The sequence below is a fragment of the Hemitrygon akajei genome, chromosome 18 (assembly GCF_048418815.1).
Source record: "Hemitrygon akajei chromosome 18, sHemAka1.3, whole genome shotgun sequence".
NCBI lineage: Eukaryota > Metazoa > Chordata > Chondrichthyes > Myliobatiformes > Dasyatidae > Hemitrygon > Hemitrygon akajei.
Window position 1 is genome coordinate 52372132 of NC_133141.1, and position 26092 is coordinate 52398223.

The following is a 26092-nucleotide window of genomic DNA, read 5'->3' on the forward strand; positions in this document are numbered from 1 at the left end:
CTGGTTTGGGTGGCGGGGTGGAGATGCATCTCTACCAAAGGAGGTGTAAGGTGCTTTCCTCCCTCCGTCAACCTGCAGGTCACCCTTGGGGCTTAGCTTCCCGATCAGGGTCACGTGAAGCCATGGAAGCTGGTAATGGATGGGCATACGAGCAGCTGGTGCATAAAACAAGTCCTAATTATGCGACCATTAATGCAAGGCAAACAATTTCTGAAGAGCATTTATAATGGTTGGGGTCGTCCATCTTGTAAAGACACTGCTCAGAAGGTGGCAACGGCAAAGCACTTCTGAAGAAAAACTTGCCAAGAACATCATGATCATAGACAGTTTCAACACTTATTGCAGAGTGACATCTTCAGTTAGGAAACAGTATGATAGTATTGCATGATTTTTTAAAAAGCATGAAGTTTTGCTAAATGGAATAACTCTTCTCATGTTGAAACAATTGCACACAATAAAATTACACACCTCTTCCTCAATTCATTTTAAGTCAATCAAGGAAAAAAGAGTAAATGTATAAAATTGTTTTACTTTTTCACTTTTCTTTAAGTAGTATGCATAAACTGTTCTGTTAGGATGAAGTTGACCACAATTGAGATTACTAGCTGAGACAGCTAATAACATTGTAGGAATTAATGCAGAACCTTATGGATCAGAGCATAAAATTAGATAAATGCACAATACTGTATATACATTTAAACTGAGTTAAGTGCAAGGTTATCTATTGTGAACTAAAACCAATAGTTCTGTAGTTGTATTTTAAAAGGATGAAAAGTTAAGAACGTCTGATAAATATCGAAGGTGATTGCAAGTTCAAAGTCATTTGGGGATTCATGTAAAGAGCTTGCTAAGTTAATTGAGAGGAAACCAAAAATGACAACAATCTAAGGGGAAAAACAAAAAGTTTTATTTTTGCTACTGGACAATTCCTCTGTTCCACATACAGAGAAGTACACAAATTTTTAGGCACTACAGTAAAAGACATTCAGTACTGCACAGATGAACTAGAACTTTAGTAGCTGTCCAAGAGTTGGTGGAGGTTAAAAATTAGAATTGATTGAGAACTTCAGAATTTTCAAAAGAATTTATGGCATATATAAAAGAGAAAATTTACAAGTGGACATCAGGGAGATGATCCAAACCAGAGAAAGAATGAATTAGTAGAAAAAGTCTTAGAAACAGTGATTAAGCTTAATTACTCCCTCCTAAAAAGCAAAAGATGTCTGTTTAAATGCACCAGTTTTCTTAATTAAAATATAAAATATTGTTAAACATGGGTGAAAACACTTTGAAGCAAAATTAGATAGATTAGATTACTGTTTGTTTCTTGCACTTATTATATAAGTGCAAGACATTATATTTCTCACTCTTTTCAGGATATCTGAAAATGCATTACATAATTAAATACTTTAGAAGCACTGTCATGTCTGATGTACAAGACATAATGATTTGTCCAAAGCAAGTTTACACAAACAATTTGATAATTAACAAATAACCTGAATCTTGGATGAATATCATCCAAGCTTCAGGGGATAATAATATAATAGGATTCCTTCAGTGCCACCCAAGAGAATATGGAGCCCTTGTCTCATTAAAAAGAAAATCTTCAACAATGCAGCACTCCCAACATTACACTGAAGTGTCCAAATGGATCTTTCACATTCAAGGCTCTGGCTTGGGACTTGAACCAGTAATGACTGAATCAGATGTGAGAGTTTAAATGGTGAGCTGAATGGCAAAATAGGTTTGAGATGAATGACTTATTCATTCCGAACACGTGAAATTGTATCAGGAACTGGAAATGTAAATCAAAGGGTGAAAGAATAGATGAATCATGCATAAAACATTCCAGCAGAGCAAAATATGGGAACAGTAAAGCAGGGAAGGAAATAAATAAATGGAAAATATTCTGTAGCTTAGAACTGTTTTAAGGGGTAAGCAACAGAAATTCTACCACACCATTTGAGCAAAATGACTGGAACTGCTTTCCAAGAGGCTCTTTCAAAAAGCAAAGTATTGTTGATTTGAAAATCTAAAGTAAGGACAATTCTAGAAAATGCATCAGGTAGGTAGCAGCTAAGAAAAAGAATAGAACGAACATTTCATGTCAATGACATAAATTAACCACATTTCTCCCCAATTTGCTTAGTATCTCCAGCATTCATTTAATTTTACATCAAGATAACATGCCAAACAATGTCACATGCCACTACACAAGCAGGTTAAAAATTGTAGCCTGATAATGGATGAAGCAACATATCCGTATGTTCCTTTTCCTGCCACACAAATAATAATGTGGAGTTACTTTCTGTATTTACTTGTAAAGATTTGCTAACATTACAACTATGAGACTTTGCTGGAAGAAAATTCAGGATTTCACATCTTTTTGCGACAAGCTCATAACAGACGACTCTCTTTTTTCTCTCTCCATTAAGTGTAGTTTGCTGCTGTTAAACTAGATATGCATCTTCTATTGTAAAGCATTAATTACAGTATTTTGCAATATTAATGTGCCCAGCTAGATTATTAAGGATCAGTGATCTCCTCATGCAAGATGTCTCCCTGATTGCTACATCTTAGATGTCTTCACACCCTTTTCATGATATCTGAAAATTGAAGTACCACAGAGTACCAGTAGCTGTTCCTCTCAGGTATACTACAGTCAATACTGTTGGGGGTGGGTGGAAGAGACAAATTGCAAGGGTAAAGCTGCAGCAACCAGGGGTCTCTGGCACTGAGCTTGGCTCTGCGGCTCAGAACGAAAGGGAGAAGAGAACAGTGATGATACCAACAACATAGATCAGAAAAGGGATGAGATTTTGAAGAGAGAACATAGGAAGCTATGTAGGAAGCTGAAAAGCAGGACCACATGGGTAGTAATCTCCTGACTGCTGCCTGTGCCATGCACCAGTGAGGGTAAGCATAGGAGGATTTGGCAATTGAATGTGTGGCTAAAGAATTGGTGCAAACTGTAGGGTTTCAGATTTCTGGGTCATTGGGATCTCTTCTGGGGAAGGTACAACCTGCACAAAAGGGACAGGTTACACCTGAACCCGAGGGGAACCAATATCCTTGCGGGCAGGTTTGCTAGAGCTCTTGCGGAGGGCTCATAAGACATAAGGGCAGAATTAGGTCATTCAGCCCATCGAGTCTGTTCTGCCACTTTATCATGGATAATCCCGGATCCCACTCAACCCCGTACATCTGCCTTCTCACCATATCCTTTGATGCCCTGACCCATCAGCAAACGATCAACTTCCGCCTTAAATATACCCATGGACTTGGCCTCCACCACAGTCTGTGGCAGAACATTCCGCAGATTCACTACTCTCTGGCTAAAATAATTCCTCCTTTCCCTGTTCTAAAAGGTCACCCTCAATTTTGAAGCTGTTCCCTCGAGTTCTGGATACTCCCATCATAGGAAACATCCACCTTATCTAGTCCTGTCAACATTTTGTAGGTTTCAATGAGATCCCCACACAAAGCTGCCAAATGCTCGTATGTTAACCCCTTCATTCCCGGAATCATCCTCGTGAACCTCCTCTGGACTATCTTCAATCTCAACAAATCCATTCTGAGATACGGGGCCCAAAACCGTTGACAATACTCCAAGTGCAGCCTGACTAGTGATTTATGAAGGCTTAACATTATCTCCTTGCTTTTATATTCTATTCCCCATGAAATAAATGCCAACATTGCATTTGTCTTTTTTACCACAGACTCAACCTGTAAATTAAACTTCTGGGAGTCTTGCACGAGGACTCCCAAGTCCCTCTGCACCTCTGATGTTTGAACCTTCTCCCCGTTTAGATTATAGACCACACTATTGTTCCTTTTACCAAAAAGCATTACTGTATCATACATTTCCAAACACTGTATTCCATCTGCCACATTTTTCCTCCCATTCGTCCAATTCAGAAACAGAATTATCATCACCGGCATGTGATGTGAAATTTCTTAACTCAGTAGCAGCAGTTCAATGCAAAACATAATCTAGCAGAGAGAAAAAAATAATAAAAATAATAAGTAAATCTATTATGGTATACATATGTTGAATAGATTAAAAAACATGCAAAAATAGATACACTGCACATTAAGAAAAGTGAGGTAGTGTTCAAGGGTTTAATGTCCATTTAGGAATCATATGGCAGAGGGGAAGAAGCTGTTCCTGAATCACTGAGAGTGTGCCTTCAGGCTTCTGTACCTCCTTCCTGATGGTAACAGTGAGAAAAGGGCATGCCCTGGGTGCTGGAGGTCCTTAATAATGGACGCTACCTTTCTGAGACACCGCTCCCTGAAGATGTCTGGGTACTTTATAGGCTAGTGCCAAAATGGAGCTGACTAAATTTACAGCCCTCTCCAGCTTCTTTCAGTCCTGTGCAGTAGCCCCCCCATACCAGACAGTGATGCAGCCTGTCAGAATGCTCTCCACAGTACAACTATAGATGTTTTTGAGTGTATTTGTTGACAAGCCAAATCTCTTCAAACTCCTAATGAAGTACTGTATAGCAGCTGTCTTGCCTTCTTTATCTGCATTGATATGTTGGGACCAGGTTAGATCCTCAGAGATTTTGACACCCAGGAACTTGAAACTGCTCACTTTTTCCACTTCTGATCCCTCTATGAGGATTGGTATGTGTTCCCTCGTCTTACCCTTCCTGAAGTCCACAATCAGCTCTTTTGTCTTACTGACATTGAGTGCCAGATTGTTGCTGCACCACCACTCCACTAGTTGGCCTATCTCACTCCTGTACACCTTCTCATCACCACCTAAGATCTACCAAAAATGGTTGTATCGTCAGCAAATTTGTAGATGGTATTTGAGCTATGCCTAGCCACAGAAGTCCTACTGCAATCGCATTGCTTCCTCAGCACTACCTACCCCTCCCACTATCTTTGTATCATCCGCAAACTTTGCCACAAGATCATCAATTCCATTATCCAAATCATTGACAAACAATGTGAAAAGTAGCGATCCCAATACTGACCCCAGGGAACACCATTAATCACTGGCAGTCAACCAGAAAAGGCCCCTTTTATTCCCACTTGCTGCCTCCTGCCTGTCAGCCATTCCTCTATCCATGCCAGTATCTTTCCTGTAACACCGTAGGATTTTATCTTGTTAAGCAGCCTTGTGTGTGGCACCTTATCAGATGCATTCTGAAAATCCAAGTAAATGACATCCACTGCCTCTCTCCTTTGTTCACCCTGCTTGGCTTAAACTAGTTTGGCAAGGGAATGGGAACCAGAGTGATCGGACAGGTCAGAGGATGGTGCAGGTGGTGTAAAAAGTTAATGTAGCAAGTAAAGAGACTGAGGGAGGATTGGCAGTGCACTCCGCAAAACTGCAATAGGTAGCATGGGTTGAAATGTATCTACTATAATGCGAGAAGTATCAGGAACAAGAGTGAAGAACTTGGAGCATGGATCAGTACATGAAATTGTGATGCTCTGATCTTTACAGAGGCTTGACTGTCACAAAGCAAGAATGACTGCTAGATGTTCAGGGGTTTAGATGTTTCAAAAGGGACATAAAAGAAGTGGTGGAATGGTATTTCTAATCAGGTACAATATCACAGCTGATTGTCTACTGAGTTAGTGTGGGTCAAAGTCAGAAACAGAGAGGAAGCAATCACTCCATTGGGAGTATTCTATAGATCTTCCAATAGTGACAGAAACACTGAGGAGCACCTTAGGAAGCAGATTTTGAAAATGTGGAAAATAATAGGGTTGCTTTCATTCGTGACTTCAACTTCCCTAATATTGATTAACACCTCTAGTGCAAAAGGTGTAAATGGGGTGGAATTTGTTAGGGTTGTCCAGGAAGGATTCATGACACAATATGCAGACAAGCCAACTAGGAGGGGCCATACTGCATCTGGTACCGGGCAATGAACCTACTCAGGTGACAGATCTTTGTGGGTAAACATTTCAGAGACAGTGACCACAACTCCTCAACCTTTACCATAGTCTTGGACAGGAATAGGAGCAGACAATATGGGAAAGTATTTAATTGAATCATCATGCAATGAGACAGGAATCTTGAGTGTGAATTGGGAACTAATGTAATAAGGGAAATGCACAACAGAAATGTGGAAGATGTTTAAGGAGCACTTGCATATGGTTCTGGATAGGTCTGCCCATTTAGACAGGCAAAGGATGGTAGGTTAAGGAACCATAGTTAACAAGAGACGCGGAACATCTAGTCAAGGGGAAGAAAGAAGTTTACTTAAGGTTTCGGAAGTAAGGATCAGACAAGGCTCTTGAGAGTTGCAAGGTAGCCATGAAGGAGCTTAAGAAGGGACTTAAGAAGAGAGCTAGAAAGGGACTGGGGAAGGCCTTGGCTGGTAGGATTAAGGAAACCCCTCCAAGGCATTCTACACATACATGAAGAATAGGAGGATGATTAGAGTAAGTTTAGGATTAAGGATAAAAGAGGAAATGTGCCTAAAGTCAGAGGTAGGAGGAGGTCATTAATGAATACTGCTTTAGTAATCACAGTGAGATTGATGAACTGCCCTTGACAAATGACAGTGTCGAACAGGATAATATGCTGGAACATGTCAATGTTAAGACTATGTGCTGGAACATTTGAAAAACACTAGGATAGATAAGATCCTGAGGCCAGTCAGGATATACCCAGGTTACCATGGGAAGCAAGGCAAGAGATTGCTACGCCTTTGGCGATCATCTTTACATATTCTCTGGCCACAAGAGTAGTACCATTGGATGGCAGCAAGTGTCATTCTCGTGTTTTAAAAAAAAGGTCAAGGGAGTCTTACAAGATTCTTAGAGACAACATTTATGAGCATTTGGAGAACCATAGTCTGATTAGGGATAGTCAGCATGAGAGGGGCAATTCATGCCTCATGAACCTAACATTCTTTGAGGAAGTGATGAAACAAATTGATGAAGGTAGAGCATCGGATGTAGTATGTGGATTTTAGTAAGGCGTTTGACAAAGTTTCCCCATGGTAGGCCCATTCAGAAAGACAGGAGCAATGGGATTCAGGGAAACTTAGATGCAGTATATTGGAACATATTCTGCCTGGCAGTCAGTAACAAGTGGTGTTCCACAGGGATCTGTTCTGGGACCCCAGCTCTTTGTGGCTTTTATAAATAGTGGTGGATATGTGGAATGTGTTAGTAGCAGATACATTAAGGACATTTAAGAAACTCTTAGATAGGCACATAGATGAAAGCAAAATGGAAGGCTATGAGGGAAGGAAGGATTAGATTGATTTTTAGAGTAGCTTAAAAGGTTAGCTTAGCGCAATGTCGTGGGCCAAAGTGCCTGTACTGTGCTGTACTGTTTGCTTCTATGATGACAATGTCCTGCTAACAATTAAAACTGGTTCAAGGTAAACAAAAACACACATTTATAAAAACAACACACATAAAATGCTGGTGGAACACAGCAGGCCAGGCAGCATCTATAAGGAGAAGCACTGGCGACATTTCGGGCCGAGACCCTTCGTCAGGACTAACTCAGGTACAGAAGGGCCAAATCTAGTAATGATAGCTCTGACAACCTTGTGTCTCTGGTGGTGAAGCTTCACAAGATCATAACCTGAGAGGACCGTTAGTCCTGACGAAGGGTCTCGGCCCAAAACGTCGACAGTGCTTCTCCTTATAGATGTTGCCTGGCCTGCTGTGTTCCACCAGCATTTTGTGTGTTGTTGTTTGAATTTCCAGCATCTGCAGATTTCCTCGTGTTCACACATTTATAAACTTCTGTACAGAAGGTAGCTGATACAAACATAGTAAAATTTAGATGGACAAGAGGAGAGTAGACAAAAATAAAGACCAAGATTTAAAATTCAGCAATGTTCAAACCAGAAAAGCCACCAAGTCTATTTTAGATTCATGCAGGAAGCAAGGTTGGAAATTACATGTTACACATGTTTAAAATAAGAAGGGCCAAATCTAGTAATGATAGCTCTGACAACCTTGTGTCTCTGGTGGAGAAGCTTCACAAGATCATAACCTGAGAGAAAAGGAGGTAAATTGAGGAAACTGATAAGCACATGAAACCTTGCATTTTACAAATGATGGCTCTCAGTTCAAAAGCAGCATCAGTGTACCATGGTCAAAACAGTGGTTACAGATCAGCTGGACAATTTAGAGAATGTCATAGCCTCAAAAAGGATGCAAAAATTTGTTTGAATGGTATTAGGTATAAGAAGCTTTAAATATGTAGAAAGACAAGAGGGGTCATATTGCCCTTTTCATAGCAAACAAATTTAGTAATATCTTCAAGATTCATGAGTTTTAATTGTGTAAATTGAAGGAAATTGGCCATGGCAGAAGGAGTGAAAAACAGATTTAAAATTGATTGGCCAGTACATTTTGCAGCTTTCAAAAAGGAACCATACAAACAGTCGAAAACAGAAAAAAAACAGACCAACGGGAAAAAACATGGTGTGATCTAACTGAATAGCGCTCAAGGAATGAGCGAGATATGCGATTATAGACTTCTGTGCTTGTGCCCCAAAATCCCACGATTCCGTGGAACTAAATGCAGATGCCCTCAACACCCAAATAGTATAGTATTAATGCATTTACATAAAGAATTTGATTTGTAGCGCAACTGTAAATGTAATTTCACAAAACACTTGTGTAATGAATTTACACCATTAATTCTTAATTCAAAGATATTTAGTCTGATATTCAAACAGACTGGCACAATCCTAATCAAAAGTATACATTTGGAATTTTTGGTGTTTATTTTATTCCAACAATTTAAGAGTAAGCATCATTAAGTAATTTTAGTAATAGTTCTGTTTCCAAATTACTACTTTAAAAAATATGAAATTTAATTCCTTTACTGCTGCATTTTTAACCCTGCTTCCCCCTTCCCCAAACACATAGATAGACACAATTGTCCATACCTGCCTCCTTCGATCACTGTCCATTTACTCACTAGGCTTCCACTTCACCTTGTTAGGATGCTTCCTGAGGGAACACAATCGGCATGGTATGACTGCAATAGTGAAAACATGCCCCATACATGGTTCCTAACTCTGCATGAACATATAAACTAGAGGAGCAGATATAGGGTTATTTGATCACAGTGATGATGAGAACAGCATGAGGGAAAACTATTGGGCATATTTTAACATACAAATAAAGACTGTTAGACATCAGAACACAATTCCATTCCCAGAATATAAGAGAACTTTGGAATAGGCTCAAGGTTTATATAGAAACAGTATTTCATCAAATTCCATCAAGCAAGCACTGAATCTAGCTCTGACTGAAACAGAGATCATGTCACACAAAAGATAGGTACTGCAATTCATTTTCAGGATGAGGGCAATTGCCAGAAGCAATTTTACTTTCATAAGTCCGCATTATGACTGCCCAAATAATTTTGCAGTTTTCTTAAGTCATTTACAGGATATGAACATCAGTCGCCACTGCTCTTTCTTAAGTGTCCTATTACCATATTGCTAAGATTCTAATTTCCATTATTAATGCAAAAATCACACGCTAAAGCTAAATAAGAGATTTATCAGTTAAAACTCTCATGCTATTTCCATGATGTAGAGTCCCAACTAGCTCTATTACTAAGGAAACTGTTGTGAACACAGGTAAATAAGCATAATAAGTAAAATTGCAACAGTTTTGAAGTTTCAGTATTGGAAAAGTTTGAAACAAAATGTTCATCACCATTAACAGAAGACACAACTCATGTAATTAAAATAAACTTCATGCTGGGAGGACCAGAGAGCATTTACATAATGCACAAATTGGGGGCAAGGAGTTGGGAAATCAGAGACAGGAGAAATGTCAGAAGTAAATCAAAAATGTATACTGGAACTTTAAAGTTGATACCCCCCAAAGAAGGCAAATGGCACTATAATGTCAATTAGTTTGTGAATAGTAGAAATGAAGGATCACAGACAAATGGAAAATTCCAGCTACAAGCAAATAATAGAAGTGATCTAAATTCCAGCAGCAAGTGCAAGAACAGTAAGATGAATGTTGCTGAGTTAAGATGTGCAAGTATTTTCAATGAGAAGGAAGATCTGCTTCAAGTATGTTGATATTCTCCCTTTATGGAATTATTAAACACACAAGGTAAAAATATATATCCAGAATCATGCTATGATTAGCAAAAACTTAAGAAGCAAACCAAGCAGGAAAAATAGTATCAACAATCATTAAGGTAAAAAGATGAAAGAGCATTCTCAGAATATTGCAACTTCACACAAGGATGGTTGAGCAAAAAGATGCAAGAAGAAAAAAAGAGATTAGCAATATTCCAAAAGCAACAGGATGGAAACAACTACCCTTTGAATAGTCCACACGGAAATAATGGCATTGCTATCATGCCAGATGTATGTTCTTAAAGGAATAACTAAACATAAAATACCAAGGATAACTGCTAAACAAAAACATGCAAGGCAGCAGTTGTGATAAATACAGTCGGCCCTCCTTATCCGCGAGGGATTGGTTCCGGGACCCCTCGCGGATACCAAAATTCGCGGATGCTCAAGTCCCTTATTCAACTTGTCTCAATGCGGTGGACCTTAGGACCCGGCGGCAGAACTCTAAATCCGCACTGTTTCTGTTCATGAAAATAATCATGATCACGACTGAAAAAGTGGAAATAATAAAGCGATCGGAAAGAGGTGAAATGCCATTGGTCATTGGAAAAGCGTTAGGCTATGTCGATCAACGATCGGAACAATTTTAAAGGATAAAGTGAGAAAGGCTCTGCCCCAATGAAAGCTATAATTATTGCTAAGCAACGCAGTGGTTTAATTATTGGGTTTTTGATCCTCCACATCAACCCGGCACGGATGGAGAGCCCACTCGGGAGCAGTCCATCACTCGATCGAACTCGGGAACTTCCTTACCCAAACCCAGCACTGAAACATACGTTCTTCAGTGCTTTATTTGCATAGAAAGGTAAAATATGTACTATATACTAAGACAAACGTTTGACTAACTGACACTAAATAAAACCGGATGTACCTGTTCTGATTTACTTAGTAAGAGAACTTCCGATTTCTTTTGATTCCGATGCATGATAACCCACGCACATCCTCCCGTATACTTTTAATCATCTCTAGATTACTTATAATACCTATTACAATGTAAATGCTATGTAAAATGGCTGTTATACCGCATTGTTTCAGGAACAATAACAAGAAAAAAAAGTCTGTACATGCTCGAACAACAAGTGCTGGAAGAGCACTTCTGGGTTTTCACGATTTGCGGTTGAATTCGCGCATGCATAATTTGCGGATAAGGAGGGCTGACTGTAGTGATAAATAGAGGTATCAGTGTATTGAACAGACTTGTTTGGTGCCCAAGTTCACCAAGGATTACAATGCAGGTTTCACTATTGTCGCATCACTTACTACGTAAAAAGGATGGAACCAGGGAACAGAATACAACTTTATTACAATTTACTAGTGGTCCTCAAATTGGATTCTACAGGGTGTTACAGATATATGGTAGAGTTTACAACAAACTTCTAACAAAATCTGGGTATACAACTTAAACAAAAATATCAGAGTATGAAATTGCTGGCAAATACAGAATTTACTATCCATCTCAAATTGCCCATGAAAAGATAATGGAGAGCTGTCTTCTTGACACTCAACAGACCTTCTGGGTAAAGTATCCCTTCAGTGCACTTCAGCCAGCAATTCAGAATTGTGACCTCACAATGATCAAGGACCAGAGATATATTCCCAAGTCAGGATGGTGTGTGATTTAGAAAGAAACCTGCAGTACCTGTTACCCTCATCTTTCTTGTTGGCAGAGGTTGGTAATTTAGTTTATTAATGTCTCACATACCAAAGTGCAGTGAAAGGCTTGTCTTGCATACCATGCATACAGATTGATTCATTGCAACAGTACAGGGTAAAACAATAATAGTGCAGAATAAAGTGTTGGTTACAAGTGCAGCACAAATAAACCATAAAGTGCAAGGTCAAAACAAAGTAGGTTGAGATCAAGAATCGATTTTATTGCACTAAGAAACCATTCAATAATCTTATAACAGCAAAACAGAAGCTGTCCTTGAGCCTGGTACAAGCTTGGTTTTTTAAAAATTGTGACAGTTCATAATATTGCCGTGGTATTCCAGATCCAGAGAAATGAATGCTTAGGGTGGTTGATGAGAATGCAAATCAAGCAAGTTTTCTCCAAAATGGCAGAGTTTCTGACCCATTATTAGTGCTGCACTCATCCATGCATTCGGAGAATATTCCAACAGATTCCCGACTTGTGCATTGTCAATGAGGGAGACTGAGGAGTCAAGACATGGATCACTCACTCATGGATACCCAGCCTCTCACCTCCTCATAGTAACTTGCTGTTCTAGTGAGTTTACTGATCAATAGTCACTCCCAGGCAACTTTTGGAGGACTTGAATATCAAGAAAATGTGGATGAGCAGATACTCCCCCTTTTTCATTCAAATTTTCAGCAAACATTCCCACTTCAGCTTCATTATGGAGGCAAATCATTAATGAAGAACTGAAGACACCTAGCCAAAGATCACTGCCCTAAAGAGTTCTTGCAGTTTTGTCCCAAGATGAAGAGATTCTGCAGATGCTGGAAATCCAGCAACAAACACAAAATGGTGGAGGAGCTCAACAGGTCATGGAATTGAATAAACAGTCGAGACCTTTTATTAGGCAAAAGTAAGCTTGCCAATTGCTAATGATGTAATCAAATGTACATGCTTGTCAAGGTGAATAGAATCCAGAAATTCCCCAGACCAATTTTCTGATGGGCAGGACTTCCTCAGGAAATGGATACCGCTGCATTAAAAAGCATGCACTAAATAAATTGCATGTTTAATTGCATGTACATTAAAAGTCCAGTTTCTAGGCGGTTTGAAGCTTTCAAAAACCCACTTAAACAAGGTATATAAATACACAATAGAGCACAAAATACTTTAAATTTCATAAATCCAGTTCAGTAATGAGAAAGTGGTTATGTAGTTTTAAATTATCATTTATTATTTAAAATTGGGGAACAGTGAGGAGAAACTGATAAAAATTCTTGGTTTAAATCATTATTGATTTCTCACCTACAACTTTAATTTAAAAAAATTAAGTATACTAAGTGTAAATACATCACAGAATTCAATCAAGATTTTTACAAATTACATTTTGAAATACTGTCCAATAAAACTGTTTCAAAAAGGGTTGATAGGTAGCTTGAGAAAAAGAAACTCAGTAACTAAACAGCTGCAATTTGTAACACAATGTGGCCAAATCACACAAACTACCCAAAGCAGAAATTCTTAGCCAACTTAAATTACTACAAAAGGAGGAATCTGCTAACTAGAGCTACAGATCAGAAGAAATTATGCTCCAACACAAACACAAGAGATTCTGCTGATGCAGGAAACCAGTAACACACACAGAATGCTGGAGGAACTGATTAAGGGTCTCAGCCCAAACCGTCAAAAGCTTATTTCCCTCCTTAGATAACTGCCTGACTTGCTGAGTTCCTCCAGCATTTTGCAAGTTAAACCATGCTCAAAAAGTCTACTACATAGGGAGTACAACATGGATAAATGCAAGGTCATCCACCTTGGAAGAAAAACAGAAGATTAGATTATTATTTAAACAGTGAAAGATTGCAGCATGCTGTTAAGCAGAGGGACTTGGGAGTGCTGTTGCACACATCTCAAAAAGTTGATTTGCAGTGCAACAGGTTATCAAGAAGGCAAATAGGATTGTGGAAATGTAGTTTACTTACAGTAACAAAATGGCATTTTTGTCTGTAACAAAATGTACCAAAGGACTTTGCTTATAGTGTTTGTGCAACATTTTGCTGCTGGAACTCAAGTCCTTGACAAACTGCAGACCAGCAGATGCATTACTGGAAGAATGCCAAATACAGTACACTGATTAAGCAGAAGGACAGAATGCACCCTTTCCTTGAACTGAGGCATTGGTAGCTACACTTATGTATAAAGGAATTACTGTGCTGTTTGTTTTGTTTTTAGGCTATCATCGGCACTTGTGCGGTGATGGGCTCCCCTTGCTGCAAGTAAAATAAACACGCTTCTAATTGATTCACTCCAAGTTCATTGTTGCTTGTTATAGGCCATAGTAAAAAGGTGCTTAACAGAACTTGGGAGGTTTCACCAAGATCACGTGTTTAGGTTTTGGGAGCTGACCAAAGGGGATTCCGGTGACTGCCTGCTCCTGGGGAAACTCTGGCAGAGGAACAATCACCAAAAAGCAAGATTACTCTTTGGCCTTTCCAGGTAAGTAGCAAATATGAGTTATGCCCCCTCCCCCATTCTATACAAAGTTCAAAGTAAATTTTATTCTCGAAACATATATAGGTCACCACATACAACCCTGAAATTCTTTTTCTTGTGCACATACTCAGCAAATCTATAGAATAGCAACTATACAGGGTCAATGAAAGATCAACCAGAATGCAGAAGACAACAAACTGAGCAAATGCAAATATAAAGAGCAATAGATAACAAGAAAGAGAGATAATGAGATAAAGAATCCTTGAAACTGAGATCATAGGTTGTGGGAATATTTCAATGATGGGGCAAGTGAAGTTGAGTGTAGTTATTCCCTCTGGTTTAAGAGCGTGATGGGTGAGGGGTAGTAACTGTTCTTGAACCTTGTGGAGCGAGTCCTGAGGCTCTTGTACCTTCTACCTGATGGCAGAAGTGAGAAGAGAGCATGAGCTGGGTGGAGGGGATCTGTGATGATGGATGCTGCTTTCCTATGACAGTGTTTCATGCAGATGTGCTCAATGGTGGGGAGGGCTTTACCCATGAACGTGCTGGGCCAAATCCACTACTTTTCATATAGGATTTTCTGTTCAAAAGGCACTGGTGTTTCCATAACAGGCAGTGATGCAGCCAATAAATATTCTCTCCATTACACATTTATAGAAGTTAAAGTTTTAGATGTGATGCTGAATCTCCGCTGACTCTTAAGAAAGAAGAGGCGCTGCCGTGCTTTCTTCGCAATTGCACTTACGTGTTGGGTCCAAGGCAAGTTCTCTGAAATATTAACACCCAGGAATTTAAACCCTCTCCACCTCTGATCCTCCGATGAGGACTGGCTCACGTCTGGTTTCCCTTTCCTGAAGTCTATAATCAGTTCCTTGGTTGTATTGACATTGGTGTCATAACAACCCCTCACTCACTCAGCCAGATTTTCAAACTCCCTCCTACATGCTGATTCATCTCCTTTGATTCAGCCAACAACTGTGGTGTCATCAGCAAACTTGAATATAACATTGGAGCTGTGCACGGTCATAAGTGTAAAGCGAATAGAGCGGGGGGCTAAACACACAGTGCAGTGGTGCATCTGTGCTGATGGAGATCGTGGAGGAGATGTTGTTGCCAATCAGAACTGACTGGGGTCTGCAAATGAGGAAATCCAGGATCCAATTGCAGAAGGAGGTATTGAAGCCAAGGTCTTGGAGTTAATTAGTAAGTTTTGAGGGGACATTGCAAGTTGTGCTGTCTATTGAGCGTATCAGTTTCTCTCTCCGCAATTCCAATGCTTTTGGCACAGCAAATAGAAATGTATGGGTATCAATGATTAGATTTGACTAGTAAAAGCATTAGGGACACACCAAATAAAATCTAGCGTCAGGGACACACTAGTAAGGATAATAACTGGAATAGGTGGATAGTCTACTAATGTCCTGAAATCAGGCCCAGTGGAGGTTAGCATAGGGGATCAGGATTTATGTCATAATTTTCTACTTTCTCTGGACATGCCTGTAAACTTACGTAGAAGAGATTCATTGTGTAAAATAAAAACTACTATTACCTACACTACTGAGGGACCTAATGTGTGTATACCAGAGAGCCATTGTGGATTATTCCATTTCCGGAGTAGTCAACCTATTTTGCATAAGTGGCAGGTTACTCAGTACCCACTTATCAAAGAGTCCGAATTTTTTTATATATGAGAGTGCCTTAAAAGCGTCCAGAGATTTCTCTAGATTCTGTTTAGACCTACAACTTAGTGACACTGTTATCTTCACAGTATGGGTTATTATGACTCAGCTGGAAATGACCATTTTATGCATCAGAAATTAGACCTTATATTGCTAAGGAAATTGGTCTCTATATTTTTGAAATATAGATGGGTAATTCCAGTATTGCAGCAGCAAAGCAACTCCCCCACAAGGTTCAGTTAACAATACAAGATTGGGAGAACAGGGAATCGCACCTAACTCCAGCAGTTTCTAGAGGTAAGGCAGCAAAGGACCTTGGACCAGTGGTCAAAGGTCTGCAAGGACTGCCACAAAAAACCTTAAAAAAAGCTGTAACCAACATGATGGCCTTTGGTGCCTGTGGCTCCTTCAGAATTGTTACCATGGATTGCCTGCTGTGCTCACAAGTTCACACATGCAAGAGGGGATTGATAGATCATATAAATCAGACATATCCCTAGTTTATCGCAGACTGTATTTTACAGAATCCAGGGAAACTAGTGAAGATGCAAGGGTCTCATACACCACCCTTTCATGTTTTCACAGATGGATTTTATACAATTACCTCCATGTGAAGGCCATACAGTGCCTATAAAAAATATTCACCCCTCCCACCCTTGAAAGTTTTATTGTTTTACAACATTGAATCACAGTGGATTTAATTTGGCTTTTTTGACACTGATCAGCAGAAAAAGACTCTTTCATGTCAAAGTGAAAACAGATCTCTACAAAGTGATCTAAATAAATTACAAATATAAAACACAAAATAATTGATTGCACAAGTATTCACCCCCTTTTAAAAATAACACCAAATAATCACTGGTGCAGCCAATTGGTTTTAGATGGAGATCTGTGTACAGTCAAGCTGTTTCAATTGATTGTAGTATCTGGAAGGTCGAACGGCTGATGAGTCAGTATCGTGGCAAAAACTACACCATGAAGACAAAAGAACACTCCAAGCAACTTCGTGAAAAAGTTACTGGAAAGCAAGTCGAGGTGGATACAAGAAAATTTCCGAGCCACTGAATATCCCTTGGAGTACAGTTAAGTCAATCATCAAGAAATGGAAAGAATATGGCCCAGCTCTAAATGGACAAACAGGCAATCCTCAAAAACTGAGTGACTGTGCAAGAAGGGGACAAGTAAGGGATGTCACCAAGAAACACATGATAACTCTGGAGCAGTCATAAGCTTCAGTGGCTGAGGTCAGAGAGACTGCACAAATAACTGTTGCCCGGGTGCTTCACCAGTTACAACTTTATGGGAGAGTGGCAAAGAGAAAACCACTGTTTAAAAAAAACTCACATGAAATCTCAGCTAGAGTTTGCCAGAAGGCATGTTGGAGACTCTGAAGTCAGCTGGAAGGTGGTTCTATGGTCTGATAAAACCAAAATTGAGCTTTGTGGCCATCAGACCAAATGTAAGCCAAACACCACACATTAAAAAACAAACCATCCCTACCATGAAGCATGCTGTGGGGATGCTTCACTGCAGCAGGCCCTGGAAGGCTTGTGAAGATAGAGGGTAAAATGAATGCAGCAAATTACAGGGAAATCCTGGAGGAAAACCCTGATGCAGTCTGCAAGAGAACTGCAACTTGGGAGAAGATGTTTCCAGGAAAACAATGACCCCAAGCATAATGCCAAAACTACACAGGAATGGCTTAGAAACAACAAAGTTAATGTCCTGGAGTGGCCAAGTCAGAGTCTAGACCTGAACCCAATTGAGAATTTATGGCTGGACTTGTAAAGGGCTGTTCACTCATGATCCCCATGCAATCTTACAGAGCTTGAGCAGTTTTGTAAAATTGCATTGTCCAGATGTGCAAAGCTGTTAGACTTATCCAGACTCAAGGCTGTAATTGCTGCCAAGGGTATAGCTACCAAATACTGCCTTGAAGGGGGAGAATACTTATATAATCAATTATTTTGTTTTATATTTGTAATTAATTTAGATCACTTTGTTGAGATGTTTTCACTTTCTCTGTTGATCAGTGTCAAAAAGCCAAATTAAATTCACTGTGATTCAATGTTGTAAAAGAACAAAGCATGAAAACTTCTCGGGGGGGGGGGGGGGGTTGAATATTTTTTTAAATAGGCACTGTAAATATGTATTGGACATTATTGATGTTTTCCATGATGAGTTGAAGTATTTCCTTGTAGAAAGAATGATGCAGTTATAGTAGCTAAATGTATATTAAAGGAAGTCATCCCGAAAATTCAGCATCCCTTAGAAACTGTCCAGCGACTACAGTACCCACTTTACTGAGAAGGTAATAAAAGCCTTGCTGATAGACCAACATTTCCATTGTAGCTACCATCCTCAGTCATCAGGCTTAGTAGAAAGAATGAATAGAACCACCAAAAACAAGGAAACTAAATTGAGATGGGAACAGATACTACCTTCGGTCCCTATGACAATCAGGTCCAGAGCCAATAGGACTGCTGGATTGTCCCCATACAAAATCATAATGTAGCAGCCATCGTGCCTGACATTTGATGCACCCCTGGGAGTTAAGCAAATGGGCATACATAATTTGAATGAAAGCATGCTGGTTTATTGTGAATCTTTGACAAAATGTATTACCAAGTATCAACAACAGGTGAAGGAAGCACAACACATGATGGAAGACACTATGTGTCTCGACAGAGAGCCTGGAGATTACGTGGTTGTCCAGATATTTAAGAGGAAAAGTTGTTTACAACCTTGGTTTGAAACACCATTCCAGGTACTGTTGGTGACTAATACAGCTATCAAGGTCAGAGAGAAAGTATTGTGGATACATACCTCACACTGTAAAAAGACTTCTGAGCCAATAAAAATGCAAGACACCTCAACACTGCCCTGCTCGCACTGGCAATGCTGGAACTGACAAATGCCCCGGCATATATAAACAGTGCCCGTGCGTGATTGGTGCAAACAAGTAGTATGGGGAAAAGAGATTAAGTAGGGGATCAGTATCACAACTATTATACTCTGGGACACTGGGAAGATGGTGGACAACTATTCTGCATTATATAACAATGGCTGTTATTCTTTTACAATTTTTTTTGTGAAGTAACAGGACGAAGAAAAAGATATTAAGGAAGGGATGGGTACTCGTTGAGCTGGACGGATGAAAATGGAATTTTGGGTTGGGATTTGAAACTGCATCACTGCATTATATAAATGCATATGCATATTTCAATTACTGTATTTGGTGAAATGTAGTGTCACAAAACAAAGCATTGTCATCAAAAGGAGGGAATGTGGAAATGTACTTGCAGTAACAAAATGGCATTTTATCTGTAACAAAATGGAACCTGTATTGTACCAGTACTTTGCTAATAGTGTTAGTGTAACATTAATCCTATGGAACCAAGTCCTTAACAAACTGCAGACCAACAGATGCATTACTGGAAGAATGCCAAATACACTGATTAAGCAGAAGGACAAAATGCACCCTTTCCTTGAACTGAGGCGTGGGTAGCTGCACTGATGTATAAAGGAATTACTATGCTGTCTCTGTTTTTTTGGAGACTATCGCCAACGCTTGTGATGATGGTCTCCCCTTGCTGTAAGTAAAATAAATGGGTTTATGATCGATCCACTCTAAACTCAGTGTTGTTTGTTAAAAGACGCTGCCAAAAGGTTCTCAACAGAATGTTGATCTTCATTGCCAAAGGGATTGAATTTACGAGCAGGGATGTTATGATGCAGCTGTACAGGGTACTAGTGAGGCCACACCTGGGTATCGTGTGTAGTTCTGGTCTCTTTACTTGTGAAAAGATATACTGGCTTTGGCGGTGATGCAAAAAGGTCAACAGGTTGATTTTGGAGATGAGAGGGTTAGCCTATGAGGAGAAAATGAAATGGAACTATACTTGTTGGAATTTTTTTTTTAAATTACCTGGGCAGGGGAGGGTTGGGGGAGAAAATCTTATAGGAACATAAGATTAAGAAAGGGATAAATAAGAGGTAGAAATTGTTTCAACTGGTGCTTGAGACTACTACTAGGGGACATAGCCTCAAGATTCTAGGGAACAGATTTAAGACAGAAATAAGGAGAAACCACTCCCCCCCCCCCCCAAAGAAACATGAATCTGGAATTCTCTGGCAGAGAAGCTGAAGACACAGTTAAGACAGGGTTTTGCATAGCAGGAGAATTAAGGGAACAAGGCAGGTAAGATGGAGCTGAGTCCACAGCCAGATTAGCCATGATCTTTTTGAATGGCAGAGTAAGCTTGACAGGCCAGATGGCCTACTCCTGCTCCTATTTTTTATGTTCTTATGCATCACTCTCAAAGTTGGTGTTTGATTGCAGTTATCAAAGCACACATTCAAATTCAAGAAGCAAAAAGGGTGCTAAGACATGATATATGTATACAAGGCCAGGTGAAAACCAAAATCACTGAATCATTTTAGAACTGTCAATTTCCATAAACATTGGCTCATCCACAAAACTGGCTCACCCCATGGCAGTGGCTCACTAAATCTTTACAAACTTACATGCACCAACAACTTAAACATCAACTTACTAGTTTAAATATCTTCACAGCATTGCCATATCCCCAATTTAAGGTTTTCTGGCCTTGACCTTCAGTTCAACCTTCCCACTTTCATCCCACCATTGGCATGCATCTTTCACTTAGCCACATGCTCTGAAGTTCAAACTAAAACTTATGTGCCTCCCTTTTTTTGAATTAAAGTCCACCATTATGACCTTCTAATTAGTTCCTGTCTTTGCATCTGACTCTGTCAGATTACATCTAAATGACTTGCTGCTGTAAAACACAATGAATAGCATGTTGTTGAAAATGAAAGGAGGAAACAAGTACTGTATAAATCCCAAAAATATTAGAAAGATAACAAATTATTTATATTAGCTAGCCTTAAAATAAGGATTCAAATTAAAGTGCAAGGATAGTTCAGGTTTAAAAATGGTTCAACCCCCGAAATCAAGATTTATTTTACTGGGGGAAATTATATGTTGTTGCCATATGGAGGTAGAATTTAAGAAAAAAAAATCAAAGAATACCTTTCTGATACCTTACTCTAATATATATACTGTACAAAGGAACACTAGAATGAGATAGTAAACAGCATTCAGGCAAGAGAAAAAAAATCAAGAATGAGGACTGGTAATGAATTATAAACTTAAGTATATGATTTTGTTAAAGAGTGTGGGGTGGGAACCTGATTTTAGGTTGACTAATTACATAGTCTTTACTTCAGAGAACTGGCATTACAGGGAGCAATCAGCTTGGCACTTTCTTTTGCATTAATCAGTTTGATGTCTGGTAAATACTATGTAAATCACACTGTTTCCGAATTTTGAAAGATATTGAGAAATAAAGAAAAAATGCTCCTAACTTTAAAAGCATCCCCCTATAGCTTAAGATTGTAAAATTACCTTGTCAAACTGTCTTTCAACAACATATCCTGACTTGCAAGAGCTTCAGAAATATCAACCTGTTTCAGTTTAAGCAATGTCTGTTCTTGATTTTAACACAATGAGTTTTGGGCTGAATCACTGGGAACTTTCACAATGTTGTTTGCAGTAAAAAGTGTTACTCCATAAACAGAGTGAAAGCATCTCAGTTGTAACCACATTCTTCTCCCAATCACCCACGTAATTTAAGTTCAGCCACTAAACTTTTACGGACCAGATTACCTAACCCACAAGCTTGGAAATAAAATCAAGTTTTAGATCCATTCTGAAACAAGTAGCACCAAGAAACCCTATGATCTGCAGTATTATCCTTCAATAAGAATTAAAGCCGTGACAACTTGACTTAAATCACACCATGACAAACAGTAATACATTCCATGGTAAAATATCACATCCAAGTTCATAAATCCAGAACCAGTCAAAGTTACAACACACAAATGACATGTGCACAAAGGATGAATTCCAAACCAATGCCAAAGGTAACCATTTACCAATCAGAGAATGGCAGCAGTCTAGAAACCATACTCAAGAGACTGGCAGAAGTAGAAACCTTCAAAAGTCTTTACTTTTTAAAGCAGTTCTTAGATGTATTGTTGAAAAGCCCTGACAAACAGGGCTATGAACCTGATGCTGGAAAGTGAGAAGAAACTGTGTAGTTTTTCTTTGTTAAATATTTTTGATTCCATGAAACCATGGCTTATTCCTTCTTCAAAGCACATTAAACACCTGGAAAACCAAGCTCCTTCACTAATCAACCCTTAATGTCTATGAAGTGACACATTATCCCATATTCTTTGGTCCACCTCTCAGTAAGCATACACAGTGACGAAAGAATTGTTGCCTCCATCACCTTTGGCTATCAATAGAAGAGTGCACAAAGATCAAGACCTCAAAGCCGTCCCAGTTTCCCACCCTTACACACAGTTCAAAGAATATTAAAAACACACAAAGAACAACATGAGCAATGCCACTACAAATTATTTCATAGATCATGAAGCATAATCAAGATTGCTCAGGGCAGAACTGTAATAAAAATATGGTTGATGCCAAAGATGAGAAGCAAATGCAAAGTTTGCAAGAAAAATCAGTGGAGATAATTGCCCAGAATTTATTTTGCTCATCTGCTTGTTATCTGGAACTTCATCTTTTAAGTGGGACAGGGTATATGCAGAATGTGCAACCAAAGGGCTTTTAACCCTACAGTGCCTTCCATTATGTGCGAACAAGTAAAAGAGAAAGAATGCTACACAAAAGAACGCTAAAATTAGTGGCAGAAATATATCCACTGATTGCCTATGTATAACTGTATTGAATTAAACATCGGATAACATTGATAGGTAAATCACATCAAAACTTCACGGTCACGAAAAGAGACTTATCAACTTGCATCAAAAAGGAAGTTCAATGTACTAAATGTTAAAATAACTCGAAACCTGGATCCCTGTTTTAAATTGCAAATTACCGGATGTCCGTCGCTGACAGCCTTGCTCCAAGGTTATCAGCTCATAATGATGACTACATACACCAACCGCAACACGTCAACTGCACGCAACAAAACCTCGCATTCTAACGCAATGCTTTGCGTTGCTCAGATTCGAGAGCTGCTTCGTGCACCGCTCAGGCCGCCCCAGCCCCCACTGCTCAGCAGCTGCCACTTTTTTTTTGCACGAACCGCTTTCATTCCATCAAAGCCCGAGGACGGAACAAATAAGCTCCCCCTGAACCAATCAAGTGGCGAATTCCGCGCCGAGAGACAGCTGTCCCACTAATCGGAAGAGAGAAAGGGCGGGATTGACGGCAGCAGCACATTCGCGGGCTCAGGACGCAAAGGCAGCGCTTTCTGGTGCTTTCCGTGGGCCTAGAGGCTGCGAGGCCCAGGGACCCTACTTTCCCACCGGCGGTTGGGCAGCGCGGCGAACGCACCGAGGATTCCGCAAATCGAAAATGCGCCAAGCCGAGGATGGGTGGGGAAACGCAGCGCTCGGAACGGCTGGGGTGCCCATCGGCAGGGCGGTGGTGTGTGGGACGCGATGGCCTGCGCGACGCCCACCTTCCTGCGCGGCATCCTCTGCTACCGCTTCCACTCGCACACTTGGCCACTGCTCACGCCGTTGACCGTTGTTGTTTTCTACCACTTCCGGCACACAAGCGGAAACCAACCACCCCAAAATTCCGGGTGATGTATATTCAGTTTTTGCCCTGAGCATTTGGTTCCTGTTTCACAATCAGGTGACGGAACAATGGCCTGGGTCTGTTGCAGAAATCTAAATCACAAATTAAAATATACTTTCATTTAGTATGCCCATATGTTGTAATCCATTATATATTAAAGGAGCAAGTTTGAATCCTGCAGTGGAGAATGTTGTTCTTCTGCTGGTTATGCTTTTGATCATGAAATTCCAATTTGCAAATTAGTCACTCGTTTTTACTGTTAGACCATATTAATAATGTGTCATTTATTAAGTCACAACCATTTATTTTGAATAAAAGCTACATTCTTCCTATAAATGCTGCATTTTGTGTGTGTGCTTATACAAAGTGTGCAGGGTACCACAGAACATAGAAATCTACAGCACATTACAGGCTTTTCGGCCCATAATGTTGTGCCAACCACATAACCTACTCTAGAAACTGCCTAGAATTTCCCAACCGCATAGCCCTCTATTTTTCTAAGCTCCATGTACCTACCTAAGAGTCTCTTAAAAGACCCTATTGTATCTGCCTCCACCACTGTTGCCGGCAGTGCATTCCACACACCTACCACTCTCAATCAGAAAGAGGTGGGAATCCCAGAACAGATCCCTGCAGAACACCACTGGTCACTATCCTCTATGCAGATTACAAACCATCTACAACCACCCTTTGCCTTCCGTGGGCAAGCCAATTCTGGATCCATGAAGCAAGGTCTCCTTGGATCCCATGCCTCCTTACTTTCTGAATGAGCTTTGCATGGGGACCTTATCAAAAGTCTTACTGAAATCCATATATGCTACATCCACTACTCTACCTTCATCAATGTGTTTTGTTACATCCTCAAAGAATTCAATCAGGTTGTAAGGCATAACCTACCCGTGACAAAGCCATGCTGACTATCCCAGATCAGATTATGTCTCTCCAAATACTCATAAATCCTGTCTCTCAGGATCTTCTCCAACAACTTGCCCACCACTGAAGTCAGACTCACTGGTATATAATTTCCTGGGTTATCTCTACTCCCTTTCTTGAACAAAGGAACAACACTTGCAACCTTTCAATCCTCCGGTACTTCTTCCATCCCTATTGATGATGCAAAAATCATTGCCAGAGGCTCAGCAATCTCCTCCCTTGTTTCCAATCACAGTAGCCTGGGGTATATCTCATCTGGACCCTAACTTAATTCTTTTCAAAAGCTCTAGCACATCCTCTTTCTTAATGTATTTACACTAAAGCATTTCAGTCCACTGTAAGTCATCCCACAATTGCCAAGATTCTTTTCCCTGGTAAATACTGAAGCAAAGTATTCATTAAGTACCTTTGCTACCTCCTCCGGTTCCATGCACACGTTTCCAATGTCGCACCTGATTGGTCCTCTTCTCACACAGCTCGTCCTCTTGCTCTTCACATACTTGTAGAATGCCTTGGGGTTTTCCTTAATCCTGTTCACCAAGGCCTTCTCATAGCCCCTTCTAGCTCTCCTAATTTCATTCTTAAACTCCTTCCTGGCAACCTTGTAATTTTCCAGAGCTCTAACAGTACCTAGTTTCTTGAACCTTTTGTAAGCTTTTCTTCTTAACTAGATTTTCTACATATTTTGTACACCATGGTTCTTTTACCTACCGTCTTTTCCCTGCCTCAATGGAACGCCATGCAAATGTTCCCTGAAGATTTGCCACGTTTCTGCTGTGAATTTCTCTGAGGACATCTGCTTTCAAGTTCCTACCTAATAGCATCATATTTCTCCCTACCCCAATTAAATGTTTTCCCAAATTGTCTGCTCCTGTCCCTCTCCAGTGCTATGGTAAAGGAGATCAAGTTGTGATCACTATCTCGAAAATGCTCTCCCATCGAGAGTTCTGACCACCGACCAGGTTCATTTCCCAATACCAGATCAAGTACAGCCTCTCCTCTAGATACATATTGCATCAGGAAACCTAATGAACTCTACCCCATCTAAACCCCTAGCTTTAAGGAGCTGCCAGTCAATATTAGGAAAGTTAAGAATCACCCATCACAATAACTCTATTTTTATTGCACTGTTCTAGAATCTGCCTCCTATCTGCTCCTCGATGTCTCTGTTACTATTGGAGGGGGGGGGGGGGGGTTTGTAAAAAAACACCCAGTAATGTTGTTGCCCCCTTCCTATTTCTGACAATACCTTCATTACTTCCACCATTTCTACAGCAGTGATACTATCCCTGATTAGCTATGCCATGCCCCCATCTCTTTTGCCTTTCTCCCTGTTCTTTTTGAAACATCTAAAGCCCAGCATACTCAGCAGCCATTCCAGCACCTGAGACACAGTTACACATATTGATCCACGCTTTAAGTTCATTCACCTTGTTAATGATACTCCTTGCATTAAAATAGACACATCTCAAACCATGAGGCTGAGTGCATCTTTGCTCTAACATCTGCCTTCCTCACAAACTCCCTATCAAATGTAAACACATCTCTGCAGATGCTGGGGTCAAAGCAACACACACAACACGCTGGAGGAACT

At 40.0% G+C, this 26092-nt stretch overlaps 1 protein-coding gene across 5 annotated transcripts in view; it reads right to left on the bottom strand.

Annotated features, from left to right (window-relative positions):
* Positions 1 to 23853, bottom strand: part of kat7b (K(lysine) acetyltransferase 7b) — an 86680-nt gene extending 62827 nt beyond the window's left edge. The window contains exons 1-2 of one of the 5 annotated variants that reach the window (XM_073071670.1): positions 23444 to 23544; positions 8892 to 8955 (exon numbers count right to left, since the gene is read on the bottom strand). In XM_073071670.1, coding sequence (XP_072927771.1) covers positions 8892 to 8915 — 24 coding nt within the window. In that variant the 5' untranslated portion in view covers positions 8916 to 8955; positions 23444 to 23544. Of the gene's footprint in view, positions 1 to 8891; positions 8956 to 22855; positions 23032 to 23443 lie in introns of those variants that run through there. The other 4 variants (XM_073071671.1, XM_073071674.1, XM_073071673.1 and 1 more) reach the window with 4 other exon arrangements.
* Positions 23854 to 26092: the final 2239 nt, after the last annotated feature.